The sequence below is a fragment of the Tinamus guttatus genome, unplaced genomic scaffold (assembly GCF_059628265.1).
Source record: "Tinamus guttatus ecotype Peru unplaced genomic scaffold, ASM5962826v1 Tinamus_guttatus_pri_ptg000171l, whole genome shotgun sequence".
Taxonomy (NCBI): Eukaryota; Metazoa; Chordata; class Aves; order Tinamiformes; family Tinamidae; genus Tinamus; species Tinamus guttatus.
In genome coordinates this window covers 4,969,176-4,988,371 of record NW_028288705.1, presented here as the reverse complement: position 1 = coordinate 4,988,371, position 19,196 = coordinate 4,969,176, and the positions used below count along the sequence as shown (strand labels likewise).

At 44.2% G+C, this 19,196-nt stretch overlaps 1 protein-coding gene across 1 annotated transcript; it reads left to right on the top strand.

Annotated features, from left to right (window-relative positions):
• Window positions 1-1,278: 1,278 nt before the first annotated feature.
• On the top strand, window positions 1,279-18,355 carry E2F7 (E2F transcription factor 7). Its single transcript, XM_088522983.1, has 12 exons — window positions 1,279-1,374; window positions 4,042-4,317; window positions 6,557-6,725; window positions 8,775-9,059; window positions 9,725-9,883; window positions 10,805-10,942; window positions 11,568-11,762; window positions 12,354-12,435; window positions 13,213-13,753; window positions 14,565-14,835; window positions 16,390-16,811; window positions 18,134-18,355. The coding sequence occupies exons 1-12, from the start codon at window positions 1,279-1,281 to the stop codon at window positions 18,308-18,310; spliced, it is 2,811 nt and encodes a 936-aa protein (XP_088379109.1). The 3' UTR covers window positions 18,311-18,355.
• The last annotated feature ends 841 nt before the right edge of the window (window positions 18,356-19,196 follow it).

Below are 19,196 nucleotides of genomic sequence, written 5' to 3'. Positions count from 1 at the left end.
GGAAGACCAAGGCTTGAAAATGTAAATGCCTTTTTTTCCCCCCTCTATTAAGGAGTTCTTTAGGAGTTTATGTTTCACTGTTTAACAAACTGTGTGTGCTACACTAGAACTTGCTGAAAGGAAGAAATTGGAGAAGGCTAAAATGGGTAAGTTAAAGTTCATGCCCTAGACTTAGCATTACTTGTTATCTACTTCCCTATTGAAAAATAAAACCTGCTTTTTTTTTTCTTTTCCTTAAAAAATATTATTAAAAAATGAGTAGCTTTATAACTTATCACAACTGCATATGGGAGTTTTCCTTCTGTGACAACTCATTACCAGGAGCAACCCGAGAAGTGAATCCTCCTCCACCAAAACAGGACAGGAATAATGCAGCAGCACGCCTGTCATTAGCATGACAAAAATAATTATCTTAAGAACAAATTCGATTTAAAAGGCAAAATTAATTACACTGCAAAGACGGATTTTTTTCTCAGTCACGATTTCAAGCTTGGAGCAGCCCCCTTTCAAGTGTAAAACACCCTTGCAGAGTAGAAATCCTGTATTTTGACTATAGTGGATATTGACCCCCAAAACAGTATTTCCAGTATTTTTTAGCTAATAACACCTCATCTCTGTAACCAAGCGGAACAAGCTAAGGAGCAAGGGCAGGGTGACAGGAGCTGCAGCTGCAGGCTGGCCCAAACCCGGGCGGCGGCGGCAGCAGCAGCAGCAGCAGCCGCCGCCGCGCTCCAGGGCGCCGGGCGAGCACAGCCAGGCGGGGCGGCGGCAGCCGCTTCTGCACACCAGCGCCTCGCGCCACGCTCCCAAGCTCCGCTTGCCGGCGCCGAGCCGAGCCGAGCCGAGCGCGCGGGAACGCCCGCTCGCCCGCGGGAACCGCCGCCTCCCGGCGCCGCCCGCCCGCCCGCCCGCGGCGCCGCTTTCCCGCCGTTTCCCGGGAGCGCGGCGGCGGCGCGCGCGGGCGGGCGGGCGGGAGCGGCGGCCCGCGCGCCGCGCGCTCATTGGCGGCGCGGGCGCGCCTGATTGGCCCGCGCCCGCGGCCATGGCTCAGGGCGCCAGAAGCGGCCGCTTGAGCGCCGGGCGGCTGCGAGCGGCGGCGGCGGCGGCGGCAGCCCCCGGCCCCGGGCGCTGAGGGGCGCCGCGCTCCGCTCCGCCGGCGCGGGGGGACGGGAGGGCCCGGCTGCGCGGCGGGCGTAATTTATTTTAGTTTTCTCTATTTATTACTTTTTTTTTTTCGGGGGTGGGGGTGGGCTGTGAGCGAGGCGGGCGCGGGCGCGGATGGAGGCGAGCCGCTGCTTGTCGCTGCGGGAGCTGGCGGCCGCGCGGCCGGCGCGGCGGGGCCGCGGGGACGGCGCGGCGGAGGCCGCGCACAAGGTGAGCGGGGCGCTGAGGGGTCGGTGCGCGTGTGCGGGGCGGGGGGGGGGGGGGGTCCCGCGCTGGCGCCGCGCCCCTCCCCCCGCGCGCTCACCTGCCGTTTAACGGCCGCTTAACGGCCGCGCGCGCGGCCGGGCTGCAGCCACGTTGCCCCTCGCCCCCTGTGCGAGGGAGGCGCCGTCCAGCACCGCGGAGGGCAAATCCCGGCCCGCGGGGGGCAAGTGGCACCTTCCCCTATCCCGCTCTCCTGGTTAACGTCCCCCCTCGGTGTGGGCGGCTTCCCTGGGGCCCCCAGCCGGGCCCAGCCCCTGCCATGTTGGCTGGTGGGTGCAAAGCAAGTGGAGGGGCCTCGTACCTGTCCCGGTGTCCCCAGGCGATGCTCCGGCCCGGTGACCGGAGTTGCATCACAGTTGTCACTAAGCAGAGTGATTGCACACAGGGCTTGTTGGCCAGGGAAAGTGTTTCTTGCTTTCAGGTAACACATAAAACTGACTGGCTCATTGCTAGCATTGCAGTCACGGCAGATTGGTGAGGTGGAGGTTTGTGTACAGCTTTAACCACTCAGCAGTGAACCGAGTGCCAGGCCTTAACTTGCCTGCGGATAGCGTAGCCCTCTAGTTTGTGAGGGCCAGGCCTCAAATCACCCTGGTAGAGCACAGTCCCGTTACTCAGCAGCGCTTGGAGCGTGTCAGCAGGACCCATGGAGATGCCTCAGTGCTCCCCTTCTAGCTGGGAGAAGTATAGCCACATAAATGCAGTTGTGTGCCCAGGCTGATGCGCTGGCCTGTGCTGCCCAGCCAGAGCAGCAAACTTGTCCTTCCCCTCTAGCCCTGAGAGGTTATTTAGCCTCAGGCATCATTGCTCCTGAACTAGACCCAGACTCATGACCTGCCGGTCAAGCTCTTCGTGCTTCGTCCTAGTCCACCCAAGATCATAGAGCTTTGTTTTGCTGTTGACAGACTCAGCTCCTTTGCAAGATTTGCTTCAGTTCCCCTTTACATGCTTAGCTCATTGGGCCAACTTTTCCAGCCCTTTTCTAAACGATCTACCTCTAGATCAAGATGGATCACAGCCTCTTTCCACTGCCCTTGCAGTGTAATGAGTAAGGAGTTGACAGAGCATTGCAGGACATTGAAACAGCAGGGGGAGGGGAAGAAAGATGCAGAAGGATTTAAGTTAATAGGCAGTTAATGACATTAAAGAAGTCAAGATTTGAAAGCTGATAGTAGATGTGTGCTTCTGGCAGTAATGGCACTACTTTTTCATTGTGATATGTTTGCATGAACTTGAAAATTTGAGGTAATAGAACTTCTGGTTATTGCAGCTGGCCTCATTACGGTTATGATTGATATTGATGATCAGTCATAATGAACCTTACAGCAAAGTAGACTTTCTCCATTACAGATTAAATGCTGATTCACTGCCAAATGTAAAATTGCAAGAATATATTGAGTGCCACTGCATGTGAACATATATTCAAAAAAAACCCCAAAAAAGACATGGCCTCTAGATTGACCCCTATTTGTCACAGTGTAGTGAGTTCTAACTGACTGCTAATTATAAAATATGCCCTTTTACATTCTTTTGGGTAAGCTGTAGGAGGATATAGGCAAAAGTTTTCTTTATCAGTGCTCAAAGCAGAATACCTTTGATGTGCCAATTTCATTCCCAGCTTGAGTGCTACACAACTGAGCCTAGTAAAAGCTTCCCTCATTTAGTAGTAAATCTCTTTTTTTTTTTTCCAGCTGGACTGTACCCAGTAAGGTGATAAAAATACTTAGACTCCAAGTATCATAGATGGGTGACTCCGAGTATCATCTAGTTACAGCTGAATCACTATAAACAAACAGCAAAGTTTTACTTGACTTTGCTAAGTTTTTACAGCAGACCTGTACTAACTTAACATTTTTTTTTTTCAGGCAGCTATTCAATTTCTTACAATTTACTTTCTGCAGTGTGGAAAAAAAACAGATGATACAGTATCCAGACTCAAAGTTATGTTAGGTTTTTAAAATGCAGCTCACTTTGAAAGAAATTAAGTAGTAATCCCAGTCTGAGAAAGAAGGCTTGCTTAGTTTGAGACCAGCACCCAAGAAAGCACAGCTAGACTGAAGAGCAAACAACTTCAAGGCTGGTTTGCAGTTTAGAGAAACATGGCACTGTGGTTGCAAAGACTTCACTCAGTTTCAGCAAGTTATAAGCTGGACTAGCTTCTTGCTGATATTATGTCTCCTTCAGTTTCTATCTCTATCATAAGCCATGATTCCAAGGATATAAACCTATGAACCAGTGGAAAGTATTATGTTGAGCTCAGAGAAGACAATGCCCTATTAATAGGATATTAAGGTGAATTTTAAGTGATAACTGGAGTGATATAGGTGATAACAGATAGAACATAAAAGCCTGAGAGGCCACAGGTTTGCCTGCTTGACCTCAGCTTCTGTAATTCAGAGCGGTGTCTCATACATGCTACCTCCAGAATGCTAACATATATAATGTCTTACTGCTTCTGACAAAGGCAGAAGGCCTAGTCTAAATATAGCAATGAGTGCCTTGGCTTGAATCACTAAGATTACCTTCATAAGAGCAAAGGAATTGATTGTTGGACTGCTTTCTTTCCTGTGTCTAAACAACCTTTTTTTTTTTTTTTTTTTTTTTTTTAAATAGGAGAACATATTTGATCGATCCAGGATGGCCCCAAAGACTCCCATTAAGAATGAACCAGTTGACCTATCAAAGCAGAAAGGCTGCACCCCAGAAAGAAATCCAATTACACCTGTTAAGCTCACTGACAGACCACAACCTGATCCCTGGACCCCCACTGCTAACCTAAAGATGCTTATTAGTGCTGCTAGCCCTGACATGAGGGACAGGGAGAAGAAGAAAGAGCTCTTCAGACCTATAGAGAACAGCGAGCAGAAGGAGACCTCTGATTGTTTACAGGTGAGACTCACAACAGTTACTTTGCATTTAGTCAGGACTCAGACCTTCCAGAGGCCAGTTATTGCAGCTGACCTCATTACAGTTATGATTGATACTGATTTATTTACCTAAAAGTCCCCTCAGGGTGTCTGCCTTTCATGGCTGGGGTTTTGCTGTAGTTGGCTTTGGTTGAAGACCCCACTAATTTCTGAGGCTGGTTCGAGAGGGCAATACCTTGCTCTGCTGAGAAACCCAATGGCAGTTGGTTCCATCTTTTCGGTCTGGGGACCATGATCAGCTACCTGGGATTGACCTGGGATGCTGGCCACGCTGAAGGACTGTTTTTAATGAGTAAGCTTCTTTATAGAGCCTCGGTTTTTCTCCAATGGTCCCTTTTCTCCCCATGGAAAACGGCTTATTTCTAAGGACAGTTGTCCATGCAGCACTAACAGACCAATAAGAATTTCCAAGACTAGAGGCAGCTGTCTTAAAAATAAGGGAGACGTATCCTGAAAATTAGTGATCAGGAAGGATGTAGAAGAAAGTAGAGCTTAAATGTGCTAGTTTCCTCACCCTAAGTACTTGTGAAGCTATTTTCCATCCATATTGCAGAAAATCTGCCAGATTACTTGCAAGCAAGCAACATATTTAGGCACAACATAACCATTTTCAAAAGCAATTAGATTAATGTAGGCATAATTTTTTTTTTCATTGCACTTTTGAAGTCTTTGTTCACAAAAGCTAGACAAAGCAGTCATTTAAACCATTCTCCTCCCAGCTCCAAAACTAACCATCAGGCAGTATGATCACATGTTAAAATGTGCGACTGGCCCCTGTTCTCGCTTTAAGAAATCATTTCCACTTCCAGGAATGGAGAGGATGAATTCCTCAACTGTAATGAAGCATTATTATAGTTTTTTGTTTATTTATTTTTCCCTTTTACTACAACCACTACTTTCCCTTTCCTAAATTATTTCCCGTGGAATATCCTTCCCCTGTGACTACAGTGAGAAGATGACAGTCTGGGGTCTTCCTGCCAAGGACAAATGTTACTTGATAGGTACAGATCATGTCCAAAAGTACAAACTTTATAGCATTTACAATGATTGTAATCTGGAGAATTCTTCTCTTAAAATCATCATGAGGGAACAAGCAGTTCTCTAAAGGAAATTCCCAATATAGCTTCACACAAGCAAAAATACTTGTTGTGTTAAACATAGATACATTACATTCTAAGCCAATTATAATAAAAGTCTGCTAAAATTATGTAGCATTTTTAGGGTAGCTACTATAAAGAGTTCTTGTATTTTCTAGGTAATAAAGCTTAGAGATAATTTTCTCCACATAGAAAGTTAACTTAAAAAAGACAGGAAAACATTATTGTAAGAACGTATGCTGGAAACATTAAAGAATATTGATATTCCATACGATATAAATCTGCTGCAGAGTCACTTAATCACAGTAAATAAAGGACAGATAAGATCTTACAAGCAAGGGAACTTTTGTTTCCACAACTACCACTCAACTTGCCTTTACTAGAGGAAAGGCTTTCTTTTGTTTTTCATAGAGAAGCAAAGCCCCCAAATTACCAATGCAAAAAATGTCTATTTTTCTGGGCCTTATGTGATAAACATACCTTCCTACATGATCCTGCCATCAGTTTTTAGCAGAAGTTGTAAGACCTTATTCAGTCCATCCCACTGATTTTCCTTAAGTTAGCAGCTTCACTTAAGGGTCAGAGACTTGGTGGTGCCCTTTATAATCTCTTAATTAGCATCACACCCACATCATCTTAAAGCTACAGAACCACTCCAAAGGGCAGTGAAATTTATCAAAAGAGGTTTTGTAGAAAATCTCTAAAGGTTTGTCTGTCTTCTAACTTAAGAGATCCAAAGATATTGCAGGGAGTATTCTTCCTCATTGTCTCAGAAAGAAATATTCCTTCTAAATTAGATCTTACCATCTGCTAGTTCTGAGTGTTTGCTTCTACCTGTTTATTTTCTGATACATGACCATTAACTTATGAGCTGGTAGGTTAAGAGGTTTCCTGTGGTCATCATTTGTATGAGACACTAGATTAAAATGAGCTTGCCTGCAGAAGTGTGTCGCTCGGGTGCTGTGCTTCTAAGAAGCCCATGTTTTATTTTTCCTTCTTGGAAAGTCTGAGCTTGAATATGGTTAACCTCTGAAATATGCCTCCCTTGGCTATGCCTTGCTTCTAGAGCTCTGCACTAAAGGGATAACATTTATTTTTTAACAGTATGATATGGTAGACGACAGCGCGGTTGATGAATTTGAAAAGCAGAGGCCCAGCAGAAAACAGAAAAGCTTAGGACTCTTGTGCCAAAAGTTTCTAGCCCGCTATCCAAGTTACCCATTGTCTACAGAAAAAACTACTATTTCTTTGGATGAAGTGGCTTCAATTCTTGGTATGTATATCTGCAAAAATGGGGTAACTCTGGTTGCCTAGGGTACCTCTTATAGAAAGGCCTGTAAAGGACCCTCCCTCTTACACTGTACATTCAAGGTCTGCATTTCCTTGGGTCTGGGTGCTCTTCTAATTGTATTAAACAAGAGCTGGAATTGACTAATATTTATAAGTGTCTTTACTGCTTAATAATGCTACCATTTTGAAATCTGCTTTCCGATAGCACTTTTTACTAGAGAAGTAAGTTCTCCAGCTGTTTACAAACATTGATGCTTTTTTGAATTTTCAATTTACTGAACTTTATTCAGTAATGTGCCTGACATTATACCTTCCAAGATCTCATGTATCAAGGTTATCTTAAGAATTGTCTTGTGATGGGAGATTAGCAGAAGAGATGTGCGAGAGTGGAATAAGAAAATGTGTTGTATTAAGGCATGGAGGAACCATAAATTAGCCTATTTTCTGGGTCTGCTGCTAGGTTTGGTATGAGCTAAAAGGTTAATTAAATATGTGAGAAAAGTAATAAAACTTTGGAGTAATAAAACTTGGCCAGGTCACACCAATAAGGAAAGAGGTCTTTAGAGAGTTTGTCCCTTAGGTGGTGAGGTTTTAACAAAATTAGAATTCAGCTGACTAAATGTATGTGTGTATCTCTATTTAGAAGTCAGACATTTAACAGAAAGTAGGTAGCAAAAATAAAATAAGTCTTCCTTTGGGAAGAAAGGAAATAGGAGAGGGATGTCCCCTGTAATTCTAGTAAGGAAGTTCCTGAAATATTCATGTAGTAGCCTTGGTAAATTAAGAGAATGGGAGAGAACTCAGATAAAGTAAATAGTTAACAAATTTAACAAATTACTGTTTATGGGAATTAGTCTTTTAGATGTTGTGGTTACTCCTTGTGTCCCTGCCAGAGTGCTCCAAAGTGGGCGAGCTGAACACAAGTAGTGCTTTATTCTGTGGCATTGCCTTCCTTTCCTTAAGACTAGAAATTTTGTTTTGAAACTTGGCTCCTGTGGATTGCACCTGTCAGAAAAGCATATGTTTGCTCTTCTGTTTTCCACTTCCTTGCTGGTCCACATCCACTTCCTTCAAGGATCACAAAATTACCTGTCAATTTAACAAATGCCTGTGCTGCAGCTTTTGCCTCAGATCTGTAATGCTGTGTTCACTGAGGTCCTGCCTGTGGAAAGGCTGCAGAAGGGGTTATGCCACTGGCATTGGAGGCACACCAGGGTGTGAGTTGTACTCTGTATGTCTGGAGCATGTTTCACTCCAAGATCTCTATACACTTGGAAATACTTCTGAATTATTTGTTCTAATATCCATTTGAGGCTGGTAAGTAATATCCATATTTTCCAGATGCGTAAGCAGACGCATCGAGGCCTTGCCTTCCCTAGAGCAGCCTTTCAAACTCCTCGCCTTTGGCTAACACTTGTTGTGCTCAGCTGCTCTTAGCAGTTAGGGGACTTCAGGTGCCAGCAGCACGTTGCAGGCGGTGTCGTGCTGCAGACAGCCCTGAGCAGCAGCACTGGAGCCAACGGCCTGCTCACAGTCAGCCCCCAGCCTTGTTCATGCCAGTAGGGAGTAAGAATAGGCTCCATCTGTAGGAGCAGGCTTCTGTATCTGCCCTGTGTCCGTGTCAGACTAGATCCTTTTCCTGCCCTCTGTATGACATAAGAAGGACCCAAGTGGCTCTGGAAGGCTTTGGAAAAGAGCTAGCAGTCATGCATCCTGGGTAGTTCTGGTGAGTGGGACTGAGTAGACTGCTGCCAGGTCTTCTAAAGATAGTGTAGATGTTTTAAGCCTCAGCCAGGGTTGGGCTAGCCACTAACTGTATTAAATATAGACAAAGAGCACTCGACCGTGGGCCCAGCTATGCGCAAACTGGTTCTGGCTGTGCAAATTCAGTTTGATTTAATGTGCCCAACAGAAGATCATGAAGGGTGACACTTTTATAGAGAATAGCCTGTTCTCTGTGCAGCTTCTGCTGAAAAACATGTTAAAACTAGATGAGTTGCTATATCTCTTTCATTCTTCCCCTTCAAAACAGGAGTTGAGCGGAGACGAATCTACGATATAGTGAATGTCCTGGAATCGCTGCACTTGGTTAGCCGTGTGGCCAAGAACCAGTACTGTTGGCATGGCCGGCACAACTTAGGTCAAACTCTGAAAAGGCTTCAGGAAGCAGGAGAGTTGCAGTATGGAGAGCTAATGGCCTTCTTTCAGCACAAGGAGCAGGACCTGGACTATACCTTTGGAGAAAGGAGAAAGGACACAAATCTAGATTCTCAAGACAAACCACTGCTTGACTTTTCAGAACCAGATTGCACCTCTGGTAAGATGAGTAATGGATGTTATGTGATACAGAGACACGAATCTTTCTCCAATATACTGTGTGACTTTTTTCCCTTTGTTTTGCTTTTAAATTAAAGAATAAAACTTCTGAGGAGACAGAACTGGTCCTTCTAACCCTAGCTATGAGTGGGAAAAAATGTAGAATCAGTGTTAGGCAGAAGCTCCTGCTAGTCCAGAGGATAGAGGGAAAGTCTCTTCTGCAACTTTCCCTCTATCCTCTGGACTAGCAGGAGCTTCTGCCTAACACTGATTCTTCATTTTTTCCCATTTATAGCAGACAGTACTTTGACAGAAGGTTCCATGTTCCATTTGTCCACTGTTTACATGTGGCCCTTATATACATAATGTTTTAGTATAAAGTCCATTGGAGGCATACAATTACAGTGGCTCAAAACTGTGTAATGTAATACAGAATCAGCTTTGGAGTGTGACTTCCTAAATGCTGTTCCTGTAAGCTTTATTCTTTATTGCCTTTTGAAGAGACACTTCTGTCTGCTTTATCAGTTATTTGCTGCCTCTCAAAAGATTTCTGCTTTCCACCAAGGAAATGTGTTGCCCCTTTTATGTATGAGAAACCTACTTAACGCTTTTTTGCCTATGCTGGATGACATATGCTAAGAGGCTTGGGTATTATTTGTAACACAGCATCTGCAAACAGCAGAAAGGACAAGTCGTTGCGGATTATGAGCCAAAAGTTTGTGATGCTGTTCCTTGTCTCCAAGACCAAGATAGTCACTCTCGACATCGCAGCAAAGATACTGATAGAAGAAAGCCAGGATACAGTGGACCACAGCAAATTTAAAAGTAAGTATGGCTGTTGAGAGAGGAATCAATCAGTGAGTAAAAAAAAAAAAAAAAAAAAAAAGGGGGCATGTTTGTAGTGACACCAGTAAGTAACAGCAAGAGGGGGTCAGGAATCTTTAGCTGAAATATGGTTTATTGTAATTGGAAATGCCAGGCTGTGAAAACTGACCTTGGGGTGAGAAAGGGTCAGTTTGACAAATATCTTCAACATTTAATTTCAAAATTAAAAAAAAAATCAGGAGAATGTGTTTTTTTTTTTTTTTTTTTTACTTTAACACCTTATTTTCTGTAGCTTTCTCAATTTCTCAAAACTTGTGGAAATTTGTTCCTTACTTGAATGGAATTTTTTTCCTACATAAATTTGTAAGTTCTCCTTTTCTCCCCCACCCCAGATTTTTCAAATCTGCATGGCACTATTCTGTTTTTTTTTTTTTTTAAATAACATACTAGCATTTCAGTCATAAATTTCTACCTTGAGTACTGGAGTGAGGAGTTGAGCTGAACGATCTGTTGGCATCGTATCCAGTTCGAACGTATGATTCACTGGAGTCAGATTTTTTTCTAAGAGTGCTTCATGTAGAACTCCACAGATGTGGATCCTCTTGTGATCAACTGTGCAAACTTGTGAGCCTCTTGTATCCAGGTGCTCATCTTTGCCCCTCAGGGAGCTTACTGCCTTTCCTGGGCAGGCTGATCATGTAATGCTAAAAATCACCAAAAAGAGCTGAGCACATACTGAAGGAGCTGGGAGTGGGAACTAGCATGGCAGGATACGTAGGAATTAATCCAGGAGAAGTGTCCATGTCTGAACTTTTTCCTTCATCTGTGAAATCAACAGGCACATTCTGGAATTAAACTGTCTTGTAAATATGCGTTGTAAATGTGACCATCTTGGCTCTTTCTGTCCCTCTTTTTTATTAGCGAAGGTACGAAGGCTGTATGATATTGCCAATGTTCTCACCAGTCTAGGCTTGATAAAGAAAGTTCATGTCACAGAGGAGCGGGGGCGCAAACCAGCCTTCAAGTGGATTGGGCCTGTGGAATTTAGAGGAAAGAAAGGTAACCTGCTCTTTTCCTTTGCTTTGACACTTCCTTTCAAACTGCAAAGGGTGGGTTTCTGTGTGTAAAGAACGTCTCTGCATTCACCGTGTGCAGTACGCATGCCTTGTGATTATTAACTTCTGGCCAGCTCAGAATTTGCCCTTATTAGATTATATGCTCAGAGACCGGAGTTATGGGAGAGAGAGTGTGGACTGCTTGTACATGTGCCCTAATACAGAAGATTTACCTGTAAAGAAAAGAGGGATTGGTGAGAGCATCTTTAAGCTGCTAATTCTTGCCTAGAAGCCAGTGCAAAGGAGAGCCCTTTTGCTCTATATTTTCTAATTGGGCAGGCCAGTCCTAGAATCAAAAATAAAGGATATTGTTAATGTCATCTTTGTGCCCTTTCCTTCTGCATGCTTGCACTGGAGTGTAGATGCTGCTTAGGGCTGCCAGAGAGTGGAAAGGAGGGAAGCCTTTATCTTATATCCCTGCTTAGGGAGCTTGGCCTTCTTCAATGTTGTGGGGTTTGAGCTGCCTTCGAGATTACTGCTTCTCATATGTCCAAGTTCAGTGACATGAAAGAAGCCTAGAAGACAAGCTGTGTTCCCTGAATGACTTGTATAAAATTACATACCTGCAGAGAAGCCAAGAGGGCATAGCCCAACATCTGATCATCTACCAGACATACAGAGGGAAGCCTGTGCCCCGTATCCGACCTGTGCTAGTGGAAAGCAAAGGTTCACCCGTCACGCTTCACTTAATGATGCACAGCCTTGGGAAGGGACCAAAAAGAAGCTCCTTTCTGAGCCTAACAGCCCACACCAAGGGAAGCTAGGTAACTACCACAGTGACATATTCTTCTGTATCCCACTGGGTCTGCACAAATGCTAGGCCACCAACTTAAGGCTGTTAGCTGGGAGAATCAGACTGATTAAATATGTGAATTAGCATTGGGAGGTGCCTGTGTTTCCCACATGATGAGGTTCCTAATTTGAACGCCTCAATCAAGTACTTAAATCAATGTGGGCCTTACTGCCTTGAATCCACTTTTTTTTTTCTGATAAATGTTTCTCTTCTCCACTAAGTACACCTGTAGTACTATTTCTTCTGTTAAAATTTGGCATAGATAAAGAAGGACTCTTTAGACAGAAAAGTTTCCTTTATTTCGTGGTCCCAAATACAGTGGAGTTTTCTGTAGCAATCCAATGGAGAGCTCTTAGCAGTGATAGAGTGATTACAGGTCCTTTCACAGCTCCCCGCTGGGCACTTCTCCAGAAGAACTGAGGGCTCAGAGTTTGCAAGTACTAGCTGAAGGTGATTAGTGAATGTTATAAAAATGTGCCAGAATAAAAAAGTAATCCTTTATTTTATATGACAATTAGGTAAAACTGCCTGCAATTAATTGAATGTTCCTTTATTGTTTCAGCTTGTAATGTGAACTCAGATGAATATTGTTCCAAAATGGCAGATCTAACAACTACCTGTAGGCAGAAAATTGAAGATATTAGGTAAGTTGGCCTGTAAAGCTCCTGTCCAGTTTCACCTTGGTGTTTGTTGTGTTTGGAAAACGCCAGAGTCCCATAATTGCTATTTTAATTCTGATAGGTCTCAGTATGGCATTTCTTTTCTGTAGACAATTCATTCAAACATGCACTAAAGCTTTAATATAGAAAAATCAAGATTATAAACTGATCCACCTCCAAACTCTTTTGTACCTATTACTATTCTGTCAGATTGTGGACCAACTTTGCTGCTCTGATAATTAAAAGCTTTTTTTTCCCCTATTTCACAGCTTCAGCTTACTCATGGGCAGTTTATACCTACCTGTACTTGTGCAACTGCTGTTCTTTAGCTTCAGTAGTTTTTCATCTCAGGTGTGCTTATATCAAGCATCCCTGTCTCCTTTGACCTGTTATTTAGGTGGGCTGAACAAAGCATCCTATGGAAGAGCCATCTATCATATTAGTGGGTCTTCTCCACACTTAATCCAATTTGAATTTATCTGTGCGTGCCAGTTATAGCTCCTTGGTACCCCTTTCTACTCCAGTCAAGTGCAACTGAAAGCACTAAATCACAGTTCTGCCAAAAAATTGGTGAGTCTGCTTCTATGTAATTTGACATAATAAAAAATTACCCTTCCTGAAAAGTGTTTAAAATTAGTAGGTTTTAACTGGGTATTTTCCTCCCTTATGACTATGAATATACCTGTTTGATTTTAAAGATGGTATATGCGATTACTTTTGGACTAAGCTTTTTTTCCTCCTGTCCTTTTTTTTTTTTTTTAGGAATAAAGCTTGTGCCACAGAAATGACCTTAAATTCAGGAAGGAACCAAAGCATAAATTCGCCTCTCTCCCTTCTTCCGGTTCCAGGGGACTCTGATTTTTGCCTTAAGCCTTTGCCTCACGCATTGTTCCCGGTGGTTCAGTCAGATGTGCCGGGCCTCTCGCTACCAAACGGCGTCAGCAGCCAAGCTCTGCAGCCTCCTGTTCGAGAAGCCTCCAAAACGGAAAATGGAAAACCTACCCTGCTCCCCAACCAGCCTTTCCTGTGCTTCCCCTCTTCCTCCCTTTTCATGCTGTGTGGCAGTCTCCAGGAAAGTGTCCTGAAGGAGAGCCCCTCTGCTGCAGGAAATGCAGGGAACAGGAGTGCCAGGGAAGGGGTCTCACCACACAAAGCCCAGGCTGCGGAAGCTCCAGTTCACTCCCAGAAACGGAGCTCCCACCCGTGCCCGTCCCCCTCTGCCCCTGCGGACAACGAGGAGCCTCTTGCTAAAAAGCAGCCTCTGGAACAGAGCAACATCCCACTCTCTCTTGTAGTACCCAAGGTAAAGGAGTGAAAGGAGAAACTTACACCCAAGTCAGCGCTTTTTGAAGCAGGTTTCTGTTACAGATTCAAGTGCTGTCTCTCACATATTAAGGAAATTACAAGGGTGCTGTGCAAGAAGTGTGGGTATTAACTGGAAGATGTTTTTACACTTCCGGGGAAAAATGTGTTCTGATTGCTTTGTGTAGTGAACAGCTCAGCTGGTCTTTGGAATCGATATCTTGGTGGTTGTATTAAACAGAAGAGCCTACCAGAGGGGAAGAGATCAATGTGAATATTCTTCCTCATCCTCCCCTCTCAGCTGGGTATTCCCCAGGCAGCAGCAGCATTGCTTAGTCCACTGAGCTCCAGAGAATGTTGTTTGTACCTTCCCCCTACTCTCCAGCCCAGGTTCCTCCCTTTTAAGCCTGATATTGTGCACAGTAGATGGGTGCAAGAGAGCTTAGTGGTGGAGATTAAATGCATCTCGCCCACAGTTCTCTTATCTGCCGAAATAGGGCTCAGGCTCAAGCTCATGCCAGCGTAAACAGGAGATTTGCCTTCTTATTAATAAAAATAAAATCGCCAGCTCAGATATTTCTAAAGAATCTAATATTTCCAAGTATTGAAAGTGAACTACAGACCCGGGAACAGGGCTCAAGCATCACTGAAGTTGCTCTCGAGACCCTCAAAACAGGACTTGTAACTCCCTGACTTGCTAGTCACAGCTCTTGCACTGCCTCTTTGCACAGGTGCACCCTCAACTCTAGATGAGACATCATTCTCTGTTTTTTAAATGTGGACTTCTCATTTCCTCTTATGTTTTTGCTTAGGAGCCCTTTCAGTCACCTGAGGCAGAATCTACCCCAGGAAGTGGCTCTACATCTGCTGTACATCTAGAAACTTTTCATCTTGACCTCACAACTCCTATTGCTCCAGAGTCTGAAGACAAGGAGACTACTAATTCTTTAGACCCTCAGGAGCAAGGAAGAGCCTCTCGGAATAAAGACCCCAGTGAACCCTCTCCAGGAAAAGAGCACATCTGTAAAGAAAATGCCAATCAACCCTTCCCACCACAGTATCTCTATGTTCAACCTACCGCTGGTAAGGACAGCTATCAGATGGAGAGGCCCTTGGGTCGTCTGCATCTGTTCACTGAGCTGCTTGAATGGGAACACCTACAGATAGGCCTATAAGTGCATATATGGCCCAGTATGGTCCATAAGCCTGTATTTGGGGACATTACAAAAAGAGTCAGCAAGTCTCAGCAGTAGTTTAATAATCCTGAGTTCTCGTGACTCCAGTTGAACTGCTGTCTTCTGAAAATACAGCATTTTTTGAGGTACCAGATAAGGCTAAATAGTTTTCATGTGTTGATGCTACATGTCCTGCCCCTTTTAGTATCAATGTGTTTCTGATTCTCTGCTACTTTGGAAGAGGGAGAAACTAGAAAAAAAAGAAAGTCTCTTTCAGGGGAAAGAGGATGAAATCAGCCCTGCAAAGTGTGAAATGTTACCCACATTTCATATAAGGGCTTGGGGACTTCAAGGACGAAGTTCAGCATTTTGGCATCAGAATCTACCACAGTGCTGCAGCCTGAAGTTTTGTAACTCCGTGCCCTAACAGAACCTGCCTGCATGTTTTGAGGGAACAGTCATTTGGAAAGCAGTGTGTGCCTCTAATTGCTACCTGCGTGGTGCCAGCCAGCAGAAAGGGCACGCCTCTGGTATCAGAAAGGGGGATCTAGTGCTGGTGCATCAGACAGCCGGAGGGGTGTAACAGCGCTGCCGACAGGGTTAGCTGCCCTAACAATAGGGTTAGCCACGAGCTCGGTGCTTTTCCTGACACCTGGATAACGAGAGAAACCAAAGTGGGGGAATGTAGCTGAGCCTGCTGGCAGGCCCAGTGGGGCTGGGGGGAAGCAACTGCAAATGCTGCCAGAGGATGTCATGTCTGCTCTTTTTTGTGACCATGTCTGTGTGAAGTGGAAGGTTGTTTTTGTGCCACAAGGAACAAAAGGCTAAAGCAGCAGCCACGAGAACCTGCAGCACGTCCTCTGTTCCCACAGAGTCAGCTGAAGCTAAGTGGGGTTTATGGGATTTCAGTTATGCGAAGCAGCTTACTGGATGGAGACTCTCAGTTTGAAAGAGTTGATCTTGGTGTTCTGGAAGGTCAGACAAACTGGGAACCAGTGAACCTCTAGATAGAGATGCTAGTATTTCCACTGAGAAAAATGAGTGTCTGTAGGGTATGTATCTTCAGGGTTGTTCTTGTTTTGTTTTTCTCATTTTAGAGCCAAGTGTATGTTTCATGTTTTGAGAGCGTGCGATTCCTGTTAATAAGACAAGTGTTTGTTTAGCTAAAATGTTGGTTTTGACTGAAGTTTAGAAGCATAGCCCATCAAAGGGTGGCTGGTACTTAGTAGGGACAAAGTAAATGGGTGCGGAGATACTGACCTGGCAGCAGGTGGAGGTAGGTGAGGAGAGGAAGCCTGACTGAGCAGATCAAAAGCAAACACTGCTTTTCACCTCGCACAGTTTTGTTTCTTCCTGGGCAACCTTTTTTGTTGTGATCTCTCCTGTCTAGATGAAGCTGTAAGAGCTTAATTCCAATTTGTCCACTGCATTAATGCTTTGTTTTTCTCTCTCTTTGGTTTAGGATTAAGCAGTCTTAATTTCCTGTTCTCTGCAAACCAAGCCCCTGGTGCTGTTGGCCTGGCTGCGAGCCACTTACCTTCTCTGAGCGTCCCCTGTGTCGTGGTGCCGTCAGCAGCCTTGGCTTCCTTCCCGCTCGTCTGCTCTCCCGCGATTCCCAGCCCTCTTTCCCCAGTTCCTGATGGTTCCTTCCCAGCTGCTGCCTCCCTGAATCTCGGTGTGTCTGGCCTGGCATCTGCAGCGCCCGTTTTCCTCGGCCCCACGGCAGTGGTGCCTCCAAAGGCCTCGCAGTCACCTCCAGACCTGCAGCAACCAGCTCAGCCCCCTGTGCACCTGAGTCCTGTGCTAGCCAGGGCTGGCAGTGCTGTTAAACTGGACTCCCCCGTGTATATGGGGCATCCTGTGACCCTCCTGAAACTGCAGCAGGTAAGGAAATTAAAAAAGGTCATGGAGCGACAGGGAAATAACGGTGCTGAGGCAGTGAGGCTGGAGGAAGCCGGCGGAGCTGGCGCCTGGCTCTGTGTCAGCATGACAGGCTGGGGGCTCGTCTCTTCTCCTTAGTTTCCATGCCCATCTGTAGGGATGGGGGTGCTCACAGCAGCATTAGAAACATAGCACAGTGAAGAACATGTTTGGCACTGAGCAACACAGTGGTGCATTTTAAAATCTTATTGGAATAGAGAAAAAAAATGAGTTGTAATTTTTGTCCCCAGAAATCTGAACCATTTTTTTCTCCAGTAATATATTTCCATTAGAAAATCGTTATGCAATAGCTACAGAAACAGATAGTCAGGATGATTATTTGTTATAATTCAGGAGTCAGCTGACTGAAAAATTGTCTTAGACAGTAGTGTGCAGGTGACCTAATCCCTGCTATGCTCTCTGTTTGCTCAGTAATGGAACTTTTAATAGCAACATGAGACTGAAACTGGGAGAAAGCACAGATTTTAGTGTTTTGTCTATCTTTTAATACAGATATTCTCATAAATTTGGGGCATGGGGTAAAATAAATGGCAAAAGAAATTCAAAAGTGGAGAAGGATTAATTTATCTGGCATACAATGAATGATATGAAACCATCCTGTCACTCAATGTTACCCAGCTCTTTACAGCTATTGCAGGGCCATTTTAGCACTGAGTTTAATTTTTAAAGTTTCTTATTTATTTATTTATTTTTACTGTTGCCTAATGCAATTACAAATAGATTGGGCTTTTACAGGGTTTGTGAGTGTTTTATATTTGTTCTTTCCAAGCTTTAGAAAAGGGTTATAATATAGACTCAATATAGGCTTAATGGCAGCCAACCTGGTTGCGGTTTGTTAGAGGTTACAGTAATGGCTCCTAGGTTATGGTTAGGTTATGGCTCTTAAAAAAGAAGTGGCTTGGGTGTAGGATTCTCCTTTTTAGACCTGTTTTGATGCTAACAAATAATCAAAGTGAGTAAAATGTCTGGGACGGAAAAGAGCACTTCGAAGGACAGCATTGGTATAAGAACGAATATGTTATGAATATGTTTAAGCTGGAAGTGAGATGGAGGCTTTCAGTGAGGTGCTGCCACGCAACCTGAGAACAAAAAGCAGGACAGAGCCTATGTCTCTTCGTGTGAAGCTTATGCACACATTGTGTGGCATAGGTCCCTATATGTGGCAGGGCAGAGGCCTCAATGGCAACGAACTATTCCATTTGTGTGCTTGCATGTAGGCTTTGACAAAACGCTGCTAAAACACTTTGGTTTTGTTTCCCAAACAGCCTTCGACAGCTCCCCTCACTCCCAAGAGCATTCGTCCTGCACATCACGAGGCCTTTTTCAAAACTCCCGGGAGCCTCGGAGACCCCGTTGCGTGGAAAAAAAGTGAAGGCAGCCAGACCAGAAATGCCAGCTCTGTGCAGAGGAGACTCGAAATCTCTACTGCAAGCACTGACTAACTCCGTTCATTGCAAGGGCTGGGCAGGTTGTCCTAGGACTCTGTGTCTGTTGAAAGAATAAGCCAGTTGTTATCAAACAAGAGGAGCATTTTAAAATGACATCCATTTTGGCATGTTTCCCTGCTGTCTATTCACCCACTAGTTCTGTTAACCTTCTGTTTCACAAGTCATCCTTACTACTGAATGCCTTTTACTTAGTTGTTCCTTCAGTACTAATCTGAATTCAGGTACTGTCCTTTGCACAGCCTTGTGAGCATCAGATTGCATTTGTGGTTTTAATTTGGAAAGCTGTGGGGAGATGCAAACATAATTTCCTTGCAGGCCCTATAGGTTCTTTATTCATGTTTGTAAGTGAGCTCTCAAGCACTTATCTGGGTGAGCATCTCTTTTTTTAAATTCTACTCCCCCTGAGTAACCCTCAGTGAAAACGATACTTCCAACCACTTCCTTGGTTCCAATCTGTCAAATCCTGCCTCAGCAGTGCAGCCTCTTGCTATTTATTTTGTACGGTGGAGTGGGATTTAGAGAAAAAAATGTTTTTTGCAGCTTCAGAATAACAGATTTTCTCAGGCTATGATTACTTGAATGTCAGTCGGTTATTGTACTATTTGCCCAGCACTTGTGGTTTTGAAAACCTACTAATAACTTAATAACACAGTATGATTGAATGTATACATGTGAAAAATATTAAGACCAAAATAACTGTGAATTTTAACATTTTAATAGTTGTATTAATGAACTGTAGTAGTCCTTGTTTGTTTTTTTTATTCTGAGCAAAAAGTACAAGTTATATGTAAAAGAAAAATCCCAAACCTGATTCTTAAATAAGTTTGACAAAGTAATTTGGGAATGGCAAGCCAAGGTTTCATCCCCCATTAAATATATA

Bases quoted from the DNA above. Each gene is read 5' to 3' on its own strand.
- E2F7 (XM_088522983.1), top strand. From the start codon at position 1,279: ATGGAGGCGAGCCGCTGCTTGTCGCTGCGGGAGCTGGCGGCCGCGCGG. The intron at 9,884-10,804 runs GTAAGTATGGCT...CTTTTTTATTAG, and splicing joins GGACCACAGCAAATTTAAAA to CGAAGGTACGAAGGCTGTAT. The intron at 11,763-12,353 runs GTAACTACCACA...TTATTGTTTCAG, and splicing joins CCCACACCAAGGGAAGCTAG to CTTGTAATGTGAACTCAGAT.